The sequence below is a fragment of the Leucopleurus acutus genome, assembly GCF_964270905.1.
Source record: "Leucopleurus acutus genome assembly, chromosome: 14".
Classification (NCBI taxonomy): Eukaryota; Metazoa; Chordata; class Mammalia; order Artiodactyla; family Delphinidae; genus Leucopleurus; species Leucopleurus acutus.
The window spans coordinates 79828062-79839398 of NC_139156.1; the positions used below are offsets into that span (position 1 = coordinate 79828062).

At 36.3% G+C, this 11337-nt stretch overlaps 1 protein-coding gene across 4 annotated transcripts in view; it reads left to right on the forward strand.

Annotated features, from left to right (window-relative positions):
- Window positions 1-8962, forward strand: part of ARID4B (AT-rich interaction domain 4B) — a 126310-nt gene extending 117348 nt beyond the window's left edge. For all 4 annotated transcript variants that reach the window (XM_082854964.1, XM_082854966.1, XM_082854967.1 and 1 more), the window contains 4 exons: window positions 587-700; window positions 3146-3361; window positions 4349-4495; window positions 7226-8962. In XM_082854964.1, coding sequence (XP_082711090.1) covers window positions 587-700; window positions 3146-3361; window positions 4349-4495; window positions 7226-7353 — 605 coding nt within the window. In that variant the 3' untranslated portion in view covers window positions 7354-8962. The remainder of the gene's footprint in view (window positions 1-586; window positions 701-3145; window positions 3362-4348; window positions 4496-7225) is intronic.
- Window positions 8963-11337: the final 2375 nt, after the last annotated feature.

The following is an 11337-nucleotide window of genomic DNA, read 5'->3' on the forward strand; positions in this document are numbered from 1 at the left end:
CTACTATGCTAGATTTGTAAATGGTATACGTGTTAACCATTGCCCTGGGAGCTAAGTTATTGTTGTTGTAAATTTATAATAAATTGTCTGTATAATAAATTTGTTATTATAATTGTGAATTACTACTAAAATTTATTCCATTAATATTGTCATTAAAATTTTCATTAATATCATTATAATACATATAATTACTATTTTAACCTGTAGTTAAATCTTAATATTTTGGTTTTATTGAATTTTAACAAATTTCAGCTTTTATTTTCAGCATATACCTTTTTTTGAATTACTAGACTCATAAACTCCCAGTACTATATTGAGAACTATATTCAGTTTATATCTGATTTTTCTAAGAATGATGTGCATACTTTATCTGCTTTTTAAAAAACTCTAATTATGTGTAATAATTCAGCTCATTAATGATGATTTATTTTAAAAATTGTAGTAATTTCTATGACAAATTATAAATCTCATAAAAAACAGGTATAGTCTCAGAATTGATCTATTCTTCTAGAATGTGGAATTAATTTATACCTGGGGCAAGCTTGATTTTATATTGTGTTACTTAATAATTTCTTTCCCATCAAAGCCTGTACAGGTCAGAAAAGAGTGAAAGAAGCTCAGGGAGGAGGAAGTTCATCAAAAAAGCAGAAACGAAGCCATAAAGCAACAGTGGTAAACAACAAAAAGAAAGGCAAAGGCAGTAAGTGTGAAATCTCTAAATTTTTTAAATGTAAAGATAATGGTGGATATGTCTTTTCCCCATTAAGAAAAGGGTATTCAGGATACGGGACAGTTAATATTTTGATTTCGTCTCTAACCAACCGCCCCCCTCCCCCACCAGTAAAATCACACAGAAGTCTTTTGATCCTAGGTAAATTCTAGGATTGAGCAATTTATTATTCAGCAGTGGTACTGATTGCTGATGAATGATCAGGTAATCTTTTAAAAAATAGTAGCCAATATAATATAAACATCAACATCTTCGTTAGTTTTATGTTCAACAGTTCTTTTGCCATTTTATATATATTACATATTATGAAATGCTTGAGTTATATATTATTTTTATTACAAGGAAATTGATTGCTTTGTAATTCTTCCAGGCAAAATCTGCCTGGAAGAGAACAATCAAGATAACTTTAGAGCTGTAAATCCAGTAACTCCCGTGCACTACCTTTATCTTCGGTATCCTAGACTGTGTATCTAAGAGCAGCTGTAAGAATACTCTGGTTAAATATGTTGTAACTAATGACTTTAGCAATGATTCTGTTTATCAACCTACAGGAATATATATACTGTATTTCTCCTGAGAGCTGCACATTTTATCTCTCTTTTGTAGACAAAGTAAGAAGCAGAAAATATGTAAAGAATTTCTTTTCAGGTGTCCCACACTGACCTCCTGCTGCTCTTCCAGGAGACTCCTGCCACCTCCACTGCCTGACTTTGCTATCGGCCGGCTTGGCTGCACTTCAGTGCAGAAAAGGGTTATGCGGCCAGTTCCCCGAGGTTCTGCTGAGCCCATATGACTTCCAGGCGGTGAATATGGCATCCTTTGGGGCCCCGGGCGGCTGTGTTCAGCAAGGCCATGAAAGCCAAGCTGAGGCAGACCACTGCATCAGAGTGGGCCCAAGCCTTGGGTGGCTTAGCTAGGAGTTGCCAGGGGTTCCAGAGCAGCAGTGGGGGGACTGGGAAGGGATTCTTTAAACGTATGTATAAAAGAGTGGTGGAGATTCTTTATTCCCAAAACACCACAGTGGGAGGAGTTGCTGTGTGTCTTTCCTATCTGGAACACTTTTCAGGCTTTTAGAGCTTATACTTTTTTTTTGGTTAAATGAAGAATCAGGAAATGAAAATCGATAAATTTGATGCCAAATTGATCACTTATTTGGAGTAACTGATAGGATATTCAGAGTGTTTTTTATTACACTCTGATGTTTTTATCTTCAAGACTTTTAAATGACATTCTCTAAGAGGGCTCATCGTCAGCAAGTCAATTAACATATTCATATAATTGAGAGATAATAGCAGTTGACCGCATATTCTCCCATTTTAATTATTGGGCTTACGACTTGATAAATCAGAATGAGGAAACAGTTCTCTGAGAATAATTTAGTAAAGTGAATTAACTCTCATAGAATCTACAATAATGCTTTGCATCCAGAAAGAGGTAATTTATGGAAATACCAGTCCCATAACCTGTTCACATGTCAAGGTGTTAAGCATTTCCATTCTAGTCCTGAGGCTTTAATCAGCAATGGCAGATGTAACATAATTATTACATAGACTTCTGCATTTATTTTTGTATTTATTTTATGATTTTTTTTTTTTTTTTTTTTTTGCGGTACGCGGGCCTCTCACTGTTGTGGCCTCTCCCACTGCGGAGCACAGGCTCCGGACGTGCAGGCTCAGCGGCCATGGCTCACGGGCCCAGCCACTTCGTGGCATGCGGGATCTTCCCGGACCAGGGCACGAACCTGCGTCCCCTGCATTGGCAGGCGGACTCTCAACCACTGCGCCACCAGGGAAGCCCTGTATTTTTTAATAAATTACTGAATATATTTACCAGGGTAAAACTGAGTTTATTTTAGTCAACAAGCTATGATGTAGGAGTTTCTTAAGGAATCATTGTATGTAACAAAGTTTAGAGTTTATTCCCAAAGAATTCTTTATTAAATATGATGATTGTGCATCACTGTTTGTGGCCAAAGGAGTAGGAAAGTGTGACATGTACACAATCTGTACACAGTTTAAATTATGAAAGTTAAGAGGTTTCCATTATGAGTCATTTTAAAAGATGCTGTATTCTACTTTATATATATTAACGTAATAGAGTTAAAAGCCATTTAAATAATTACTGTATATTTGATAGTCTACCAGGTGTAATGAAAGATTAGTTTGAGTGTTTTTTAAAAATATGTTATTGACAATTCAGGTAAGAAGAGTTTTTGGTTTTGTTTTCCTTAACTGAGATACTGCTGTGTTTATACTTAATGATTTTCCAGGTTTTTAGGCAGGGTCTGTAAAGCAAGTTGTTTACTGTAGTAATAAATTCAAATGGTTAACTTTAAATTGTCCACTAAAATCTGTGACACTGTGTACTTTTCTATTTACTAACACTTTTCTTCTTCTTCTTTTTTTTTTTTTTCAGCAAATAGTAGTGATAGTGAAGAACTTTCTGCTGGTGAAAGTGTAACTAAGGCTCAGCCCGTCAAATCTGTTTCCAGTGGAATGAAGGCTCATGGTACCAAATCTCCTGCTAGGACGCAGTCTCCAGGAAAATGTGGAAAGAATGGTGATAAGGATCCTGACCTCAAGGAACCTAGTAATCGATTACCCAAAGTTTACAAATGGAGTTTTCAGATGTGTAAGTGACATACATTAAATCAGCAGTTAAGCAGCAGAAACTGCATCCTAGTAATTCTTGACGCCAGTAATTCTGGAAAAGTGGCTGTAACCAGACTGAGAGACATAATAACCATTCACTGCATTGTAGCTTATTTGGATCTTGATTTGAACAGAAAATTGCTGAAAGGTAACTTGTAAGGCATTTGAGGCACACGTCAGCATTGATGAGGTATTTCTGCTGTGTCAGCAGTTTGCTGTAAAAGCCTGGTGTTGAGGTGGGGAGTGGATGGAGGCATAAGTGAGGCAAAGTCTGCCATGAATCACTGGTCACTGCAGCTGAGTGACAGGCGTGAAAAAGAGACTACCGCAGTTTCCCACACAGGGAAAGAGTCTTAGGGGACTGAAAGTTCTTTAGAGCGTGTGAAAGCTTTCCTCCAACATAGAAGTATTAGAAGAATCTAAAAAAGAACGAAAGGAGAGGACTCCTCTGGCGGTCCAGCGGTTGAGACCCCATGCTTCCCCTGCAGGGGGCGTGGGTTCCATCCCTGGCCGGGGAAGTTCCACGCGCCATGCGCTGCGACCAAAAAAAGTTGATGGGACATGCATTAAGAGATAAACTTTAAGAAAAGAACAAAAAGCAGACGAAAGACAAAAATTTATCCGCAGTCCTAACATTCAAAAAAATATGCAAATTAATGTTGTACTGTGGTGATACTGTACATGAATGTGGGATTTTTCTTTCTGGTAAATGTGGAATTTTTAACCTCTATGTTTAGGTCCTAAGATCTTTAATTCTACACACTCATTCATTCAAAAAATACCATGCATGTGTTAGTGCCGAGCATTGCTCTAGGCTAGGGAAAAACAATCTTCGGCAAACAAATGTTTACAAGCCTAATTTTAGTTTACCTGTCTTCCTCATTCTACAGCCACACTATATGTTCTCTCTCTTATATATTAAAATTGTGTTCACAAATGCATATTAATGAAAGTTTTAAATTCACAGCGGACCTGGAGAATATGACAAGTGCTGAGCGTATCACAATTCTTCAAGAAAAACTGCAAGAAATCAGAAAACATTATCTGTCATTAAAATCTGAAGTAGCTTCCATTGATCGGAGGAGAAAGCGTTTAAAGAAGAAAGAGAGAGAAAGTAAGTGTTTTTACCTTACTTTACTTAAACATAAAGCAGTTTGCGACTGTGCAGTTGGGCTCACGTGAGTTGTGTTTGTGTATCTTCAGGCAGGCTCTTTAATCCCTCTGGCTTATTTTCTTCATCTATCAAGTGGGAAAATTTATCAAAAGAAACAGTTATCTCAAACCATAATATTCACTTTCACAGAGCTTACAGTCTGCTTTTCCGCCAAAACTAATATTTCAGACTGTGAAGAGACTAGGGCAATGTTAAGGCAGTGATTGGGTGGGTTGCATTAGATTACCAATGGCTGGGACATTTTCTTTGAGACCCGAATGACCAGAGGAAGTGAGAGAAGTTAAAATCTGAGGGAAGGGCGTTGTCTTAGTTTTCTGGGACTGCCGAAACAAAGCTCAGGTCTACCTCAGAGATGTTGCGGGTTCTTTTCTAGAATACCACAATAAAGCAAATATCACAATAAAATGAGTCACATGAATTTTTTGGCTTCCCAATGCATATGAAAGTTATGATTACACTATACTGTAGTCTGTTAAGTGTGCAGTAGCAATAGTACGTACGTACTATTACGTACGTACGTACGTACGATGTACGTACCTCAGTTAAAAATACTTTATTGTTAAAAATGCTAACCATGATCTGAGCCGTCATTGTGATCTTTTTACTGGTGGAGGGTCCTGCCTCGATGTTGATGCTGCTGACTGATCCGGGTGGTGGTTGCTGAAGCCTGGGGTGGCCGTGGCAGTTTCTTACAATAAGACAACAAGGAAGTTTGCTGCATCAAGTGACTCTTCCTTCCATAAACGATTTCTCTCCAATGCTGTTTGAAGGCATTTTACCCACAGTGGAACTTCTTTCCGGATTTGAGTCAGTGCTCTCACACCCTGCTGCTGCTCCATTAACTAAATTTATGTAATATTCGAAATCCTTTGTTGTCATTTCAACAGTCAAATAAGTTCACTGTCTTATTTGGTCATGGTTCATGGCATCCCAAAGCAATTACAGTAGTAACATCAAAGATCTGTGCTCACAGATCACCATAACAAATATAACATAATAATAATGAAAAAGTTTGAAATACTGTGAGAATTACCAGAATGTGACACAGAGACACAAAGTGAACAAATACTGTTGGAAAAAATGCTGCAATAGACTTCTGGATTCAGGGTTGCCACAAACCTTCAATTTGTTAAAAAACACAGTATCTTTGAAGGGCAATAAAGCAAAGCATACTACAACGAAGTAGCCTTTATCACAGGCACAGTTATCTTGGGAAACTCTTTGACTGTGTGTTTGGAGAACTAACTACTTTTAGTTCTAAGAATAGGTCCCAAGGAAGAATATGTGGTCACAAAGAAGTTTGTTATGGTAATATTTATAATAGCAGATAGAAATCATTAACTTGTATTCTCCAGTAGTATATGGCATTGGTGAAAAATAAGTAGACGTTTAAATTTTTATTTATAATGCTCAAAGTATTCATTTGATGTCGGTAACAGCAAAAGACTAGGAATTATTTAGTTACAATTCGTAAATATAGTGGAACACTATTCAGCTTTGAAAAGAAAAAGAGGTAAATCTATATATGTACTCATAAGGAATCATCTCCTCAGATTGTTAAGTGTAAAAACCAAGAGTCAGACTCTATACTGTGCTTCCACTTGGGTTTTTAAAAGCGAAGTTACTAGTGTTTTCATTTTAAATGTGCATATCATATCTCTAGATTCTACGGAAAAAATTCCTCCAGAACTGGGGTTGTAGACATTTTCTGTAGAGACAGATAGTAAATATTTTGGGCTTTGTGGGCCTTGTAGTCTCTTTAGAACTACTTGACCTTATGAAATTTGCCATAGGCAAGATGTAAAGAAATGGGCATAGCTGTGTTCCAATAAAATTTTCTTAACAAAAACAGGCAGGCCAGATTTGGCCCTGGGGCAATAATTTGCCAGTCCCTGTTGTGGAGTTTTAAAGATTGTGAAGCAGCTGGTAACAGTGGGGAGGGGAATTTGGAGGGTTAGGAGGGTCCTGGATGAGAGGGAGATTAGCTTTTCCACTTTAATATCCCAGCACTGAACGATTTCGTTTACTTTGTGCATGTATTCATTAAAAAATAAGTTTTCAAACACTGATTTATAGCAATGAGAGAATTTCTGTGAGGAGAATAACTAATGTGTCATTTGCTTTGTAAACCAAGTGGAGGAAAATGCAGTAGTTATGATGTGATGTGTGGTAGTAGTTATTTTTCCCAACTTTAAGAAGCAATTAGCTTTCCCTTCTCATCACCATTTAATTTTATAAGGAACTCCAGAAGCAGAAACATACAGGAATTGAGAGGGGGGAAAAGATGTGGGGATGGATTACAAATTTTTCCTGTTGAATTGGAAGATCTTTTTGACATTTGTTTCATTATTACGGAAGTCTACCTTTTGTTTTATTTCCATGTCTCTGTAGACTGAGAACACTGTTCATTTTCCTCTTTGATCCACGCAAGAGCGTTCCCTGGTCTGTCCTTTGCCGTTGCTTCTCCTGTGGTTTGGCAGTGCCTCGTTACTTGAGATGCACTAGGTTTTCATTTCTTTACATAATGGTCTTGTAAGAATTGACTGCTCTCGCAGTAAGCTAAATGATTTTGGAGAACACAGCAGAATTTTAGTTTAGAGGACAAGTGCTTTACTTCCTTCTACTGTTGTATATGCGTGTTATTAAGCTGTTGGTTTCCCTTCGCCTTAGGTGCTGCTACATCCTCGTCATCGTCTTCACCTTCGTCCAGCTCCATAACGGCTGCTGTTATGTTAACATTAGCTGAACCATCAATGTCCAGCACATCACAGAATGGAATGTCAGTTGAGTGCAGGTGACAGCAGGACTTGCTAAAGCACTTTGCACTTAATGGCTGTTGAGAGCCACGTCTTTTTTTATACTGCACAGTGGCACAAAAAATAAAAAATCAGACAAGCACTATTTTATATTTAAAAATTGTTTCTTGACAAGCTGACTTGGCACTTAAGTGCACTTTTTTTATGAAGAAAAAGTACAATGAACTGCTTTTCCTCAAGCAATAATTGTTTCCAACTTGTCTGGGAATTGTGTGTCTGGTAACTTGAAGGCCTTCCACTGTGGCAAATGGAGGCTTTTCACTGCCTGTAGAGACAATACAGTAAGCGTAGTCATTGGGCGGCCACAACATGTTAAGATAACTTACTGTATATGTATTCCCTTGTATTTTGTTAAAGCTGGAACATTTGATATTTTTCCATTTATTTATGAAAAAATATGAACCTATTTTCATTTGTACAAGCTAATTGTTTTTTAAAGCAAGTCACCTTAGGGTGGCTTTAATTGTATAACTCAAGCACATGTAATAAATTCAGAACCTGCAGTTAACAGGATATTAGACATCAATCCTGATAACCAAATATTAAAGATTCTCTTTAAAAAAGACTGAACATGTTTACAGGTTTGAATTAGGCTAAAAGGTCTTGCAGTGGCTTTTCACGCCCCTTCAAATTGGAATGGAACTACTGTACTTTGCCATTTTTCTATAAATCAGTATTTTTTTTTAATTTTGATATAATACATTGTGTGAAAAAAGAAAATGGCTAATAAACTATTAAATCTTAAACAATGTGTAAAGATTGTACTTAGCCAGTTCAAAGTGTATATTTATTCATAATGAATTATAACAGTTATATTTTTGTGTTTTCTTGTAAATGTTTCTTTTTCCTTAAATACAGATAATTCATTTGTATTGCTTATTTTATTATGAGCTACAACAAGAGGACTTCAGGAGCAAGTAAACTTTATCGGTATGGTTCAAGGCTGTTGCTATGAACTGTCTCAAAAGGATGGCTGTTATTTTAAGTATAAATAGCTAATCGGGGTGGTAGGCCTATAAAAATTAAATGCCTTGTATAAAATCCAAAATGAACGCAAAATTGTTTTCACCTGTATTGACTTTATGTTGTATGGTTCCAATCTCTGTTCTGTTTGGCACTTGTATTTAATTCTACACCTTTGTAAGACATTTGTATATTGCGGATGTGTTCATTCAAGCTATTTAATACCTGGCACTGTTAATACACAGTACTTTACTGTACAGACTGTTTTACTGTTTTAATTGTAGTTCTGTGTACTTTTTTTGGACGGGGCTGGCATGTTTTATTTGTTTTCTGGCAATACGACGTGAGAATTTCGAAGCGTTTTGTTGTAGATGCTAACGTGTCAGAATCCTTTACATTCAACTTTTCTAAGAAAAGCATTTTCAGTCTTGCAGTGTGTGCTTACAGTAACTAATTTTGTTGAAAATGGTTTCAAGTTATTCAGATTTGTACAGGACTGTAAAGATTTGTTGACAGCAAAACATTGAAGAAAAGCTTATAGAATAAAAGCTATAAAGTATATATTAGGATCTGCAAACAATGAAGAATTATGTAATATATTGTACAAATGTAAGCAAAGGCTCTGAAATAAAATGCCATAGTTTGTGAATCCTTGATTTTGTTTCTAAAAGATTAAGTAATTTTAGTTCATTTCTGTCTCTGATGCCTGACTGAAACATGTATCTCCAGCATGTATTATCAGAAAGGGTAAAATTGACATCCAAAAAAGGGAATATTCTGCCTATAGGAATTAAAAGTCCATTAACCAGATTTATGTACAGGATTTGTTAAGCATTCTTATATCTTTGCATACTAGCTTGAGTCTGAAGATGAATACTTCTGACTTGGAGGTTTGTCTAAAGAAGAAAACCAAGATTTTTTTTCTTTAATGCTTGAAACCATTACTAGCGGCTTTTTTTTCCCCTTTTATTTCTTTTCTCTTTTTTAATTTTTATTTTTGGTCTTTTAATGTAATTGGACCTTTGTGGCTCTCTTAAACTTTCAGTGCACTCTACCCCATTGCACTTTGGAATCATCTGGGTATTGTTAAAACACTCATCAATACTCCAGCCCCACCCTCAGTCATATTTAATTGGTCTGGGATGGTACCTGGATGCTGGTCTTTTTTTAAAGGTGGCCAGTGATTATAATACTCATCTGGGTTGAGAACCACTGCATCACTCCAAACCTTTAAAATCAATAATTAGGTTTTCTGCCCAATTTAATGAACTTCCCACCAAGAGAAAATTTTTTCTTTAAAACAAAAAGGAAACTTTTTGAAGGCCTAAAAAGCCCAAATGTGTATTTTTGATGCACCTTTGTGACGACCCTTTATTTTCACAGAAATCAGTTTAACGTTTAAAGGATGAGTTTTAAAATCTGTAGAACAGTGCTTCTCAAAATGAGGTCCTAGAATATGCTCGCTGGAAATGCTCTGGGAATTTATTACCAAACATATTTTGGAAATGCTATATGTAGCACATCCCCTTCTTAGAGTTTCAGTGCTCGCATGTTAAAAACTTTAAGAAGTTTTTTTAAGGAAGTTTTTTCATTTAACTTACTGATTTTAGACTTACCTGATCATGAAACCCTTTTTTTCAAGGAACTCGCAATATCACCTACTTGTTGGGTTACAGAAACGGTGCTCTAAAGGAGAGTGATTCCAAACTTTGTTGGAGTTGAGGTTTATACCCTTGGGCTTTTCTGCCTATTTCTCGCTTCCTCCCAGCTTCTCCGGAGAGTTTGAGAATTTCATGGCATTACTAGAATTTGACTTAAGTCTTTCCCTGGTCCCCTAAACAACATTTTATCAAACTAGTTTACAATCTCTGATAAAATTAAGATGGTACATTTTTTTACAGTGTTCTCCAAAACCTTTTTTTTATTCCTACTGAAATAACCTGAGGGTGAGGTCTTGTTAATTTTAATAACCTGGGACGGTTGGGGATGGTGGACCAGATTCCAGAAACCCCTAACATTTTTTACAAAATGTATTTGTATTTTTTTTAATGAAAAGAGCCCCAATAAGTTTAAGAAACTCTTCAAAGGGGTTAGTGATCTCTAAATGGTTGGAAAGCAGTTCTTAAGAACAGTGGGAATCATTTTTTAACTATCTCCAACCACAGTCTCTTTCATACTTATCACCTTTTCCTCTAGAAGTGTGTGCTGCCTTTCATTCTTTGTGAGTCCATTTCTTCACCTTTCGTCTAATTTTAACCTGCTATTTACGGATTTTTGTCTAACGTCATATGATGGGTTTTGTATGTATAAGATGTAAATCCCCCGGAGGAATAGTTCATGGTTTAGTTGTGGAAGTAATAGATATATAAGAGATCATAAAATTAAGCACTAAATTGTATGGGCATTAGAGTTTAAAGAGGGCAGTGTATGAGCACGCAAGGAATGTGATGACTGATGTGATGGTGACATAGAGGAGATGGCAAACCTTAGCATTTAACTGAGATTCATCTGGAAATGGAATGTGTAGGTAGTCTAGAGTGGAGAAAGGCCAGATTCAATGACATTGCGGTGTTCCAGAGAGGAAGTGATTCTTGGAATATGCTAGGGAGAGTGAGGAAGGAATCTGATTGGAAGACATGCTGATAGAAAAATGAGTAGAATGTCATCATTGGATGGTATAGGATAGATGGAGATGCTAGAGTTGCAAATATGGACAGTTGAGTTTTTCTCATCTTTGTGTGATACCACATGCCAAAATAAGGGACTCAAATCAAAACCAGTGCCAAGCAGTTGAATATTGTTTTTCCATCACATTATCTGATGTGGACTGTAAAAAAGATCACATATATTCCCAGTGACTTCTATTAAGCAGCTCTCCAAAATTAGCAAATCTGTTCCCATAGATTCAAAGTCAAGTTTGATTTTACCACCAAAACTACTGGTTCAGTGATTTATCTAATGATAATCTAATATTTTTTATTGCTTAAATGTCAATTTACCACA